The following is a 1845-nucleotide window of genomic DNA, read 5'->3' as shown; positions in this document are numbered from 1 at the left end:
AAAGAGCCCGGAGGCTATATATATCTATAAGTGTTATGACTGTAAGAAATAAATTTACAAAAACTGTAGAAACTGAAATATTCCAGAGTAGAAACACAAAATAAAAATGTTCTGAATAATCAAGCATGAATGGGAATAATAACCTGAATTGCCAAGCAAGGGTTTCATACCCTAATTACATAAGAAAGTGAAGAAAATTGAATTCAAGGGCCCAAATATATAATTTCACATAGAGCGGGGTGAAGTTTCTAGACTACCCTATACAATTCCTTCTTGGAACTCATAATTCTTAAATAAAAAACTACAATTTATACTCGTATTCAACTGGAGAGCTTTTCAGAAAATAAGAAAGAATTTCAACTTTAAAAGAGATGCCTTGAAAGGATGCGAGACCAAATAAGGAACTTGTATGGGGAAACCCTTTGTCAGGGCACCGTGCCATGAAACCCTCATGTGCAGGGAAAAAATTAAACATAAGTATGGCATCGACGTAAGTGAAGGGGTTACCTGTACGAGAATCTGCAAGCGAAAGAGTGGGGTCATGGTAAGAATTCCTTTATTAAACATTAAGAAAGAACATAAATTCCTTAGATACAGTCGGTGTCATACCTGAGAGGAAACAAAGCACTAACCCTCTTGGAGTCCTGCAATAAAAAAAAAAAAACCTCAGTGCATTAAGGAGTGAACCTGGGGTTTTAAAATCCAAGCTGTATTTACACTTTTGATCCTGGAAAATGTAATACCTGGGTACCTCCATGACTTGTCTGAACGGATATTTGTCGAAGTTCAGAACCACAAGTTGATTAGTCTGCATCAAACGAAGACTCACCGTCAAATTAGACCGTCGGGTAGGAAAATTCCATCGAATTCACCAGTATCCAAGGTCACAGATGAGGGAAATGAAATGACTTAGCATGGTTGCAGCAGAGCGGTCCCGATACTCCCGCGCCTCGCGAATGAACGATGACATCAAGGTAACGAGTATGCATATTAAGTTGTGTAACCTTAGAAGCCTAGACATTAAACGTTATATTATAATCATTCAAATGTTAAATGTATATGTGACAAGACTGATTTCTAAGAAACATTGGAACGTTATGTTAATCCTCTATGGTTCCTTGTACAGTTACTATGAGGTTTTTTTTTATGTTATATATATTTTGGTGTGGATGAATGTTGCATATATGTATTAAAAAAGAAGATTGCTCATATGGTATATGTTTAAAGAGAATTCTTATATTCATATAAGAGAATTCATATATTTATATACTGGCGCAATCACATTAATAATTATTATCAGTATTTAGAATTATTAATAACTATATAAATATTATCAGCTAGATTATGCATTATTAATAACTATATAAATATTAATAACAATCATATTATTTATATATATTATTATATAAATATTATAATAATACTATAAACTCATGATATATATTAATTAATAATAATAATAATAGCTCATAATAATATATTATCATTATATTATTAAAATAATATAATAATATAAAATAAATAATAATAATAATATCTTATTATAATATTATAATAATATTATATTATTATTATATTATTATAATAATATATAAATATAGTTAGTATTATAATAATAATATAATCAATATTACTATAATAACATTAATATTATCCACTCAATTATTATTATTATCATTTTTTTTTGTTATATTTTAAATAGTGAAATTAGTAGTCAAATTATTGAAGGGAAAAAAATCATTTAAGATTATATTGGAATTTAGTTTAAAGATGTTAAATAGGTAGTTAAGTTGTTTTTGTTAAGACAATTTTTAAATGTTTTTTTATACAATTTTGGTGTTGATT

General features: G+C 28.3%; 1 protein-coding gene across 1 annotated transcript; it reads right to left on the bottom strand.

Moving 5' to 3' along the window:
* Positions 1-216: 216 nt before the first annotated feature.
* Positions 217-941, bottom strand: LOC149251747 (uncharacterized). Its single transcript, XM_089456568.1, has 3 exons — positions 744-941; positions 610-644; positions 217-519 (listed from the first exon to the last, which is right to left on the bottom strand). Exons 1-3 carry the CDS (start codon positions 812-814, stop codon positions 302-304), a joined length of 324 nt encoding a protein of 107 aa, XP_089312694.1. The 5' UTR covers positions 815-941; the 3' UTR covers positions 217-301.
* Between the last annotated feature and the right edge of the window lie 904 nt (positions 942-1845).

The sequence above is a fragment of the Pinus tabuliformis genome, chromosome 7 (assembly GCF_031772625.1).
Source record: "Pinus tabuliformis cultivar Carrire ecotype Pingquan chromosome 7, CPIR1, whole genome shotgun sequence".
NCBI lineage: Eukaryota > Viridiplantae > Streptophyta > Pinopsida > Pinales > Pinaceae > Pinus > Pinus tabuliformis.
This window is presented reverse-complemented; position numbering and strand designations above follow the sequence as displayed.

Coding starts and splice junctions, on each gene's coding strand:
- LOC149251747 (XM_089456568.1), bottom strand. CDS start 814: ATGCAGACTAATCAACTTGTGGTTCTGAACTTCGACAAATATCCGTTC. Junction 645..743: donor CAAGTCATGGAGGTACCCAG/GTATTACATTTT, acceptor TTTTTATTGCAG/GACTCCAAGAGGGTTAGTGC. Junction 520..609: donor AGTGCTTTGTTTCCTCTCAG/GTATGACACCGA, acceptor TTTCGCTTGCAG/ATTCTCGTACAGGTAACCCC.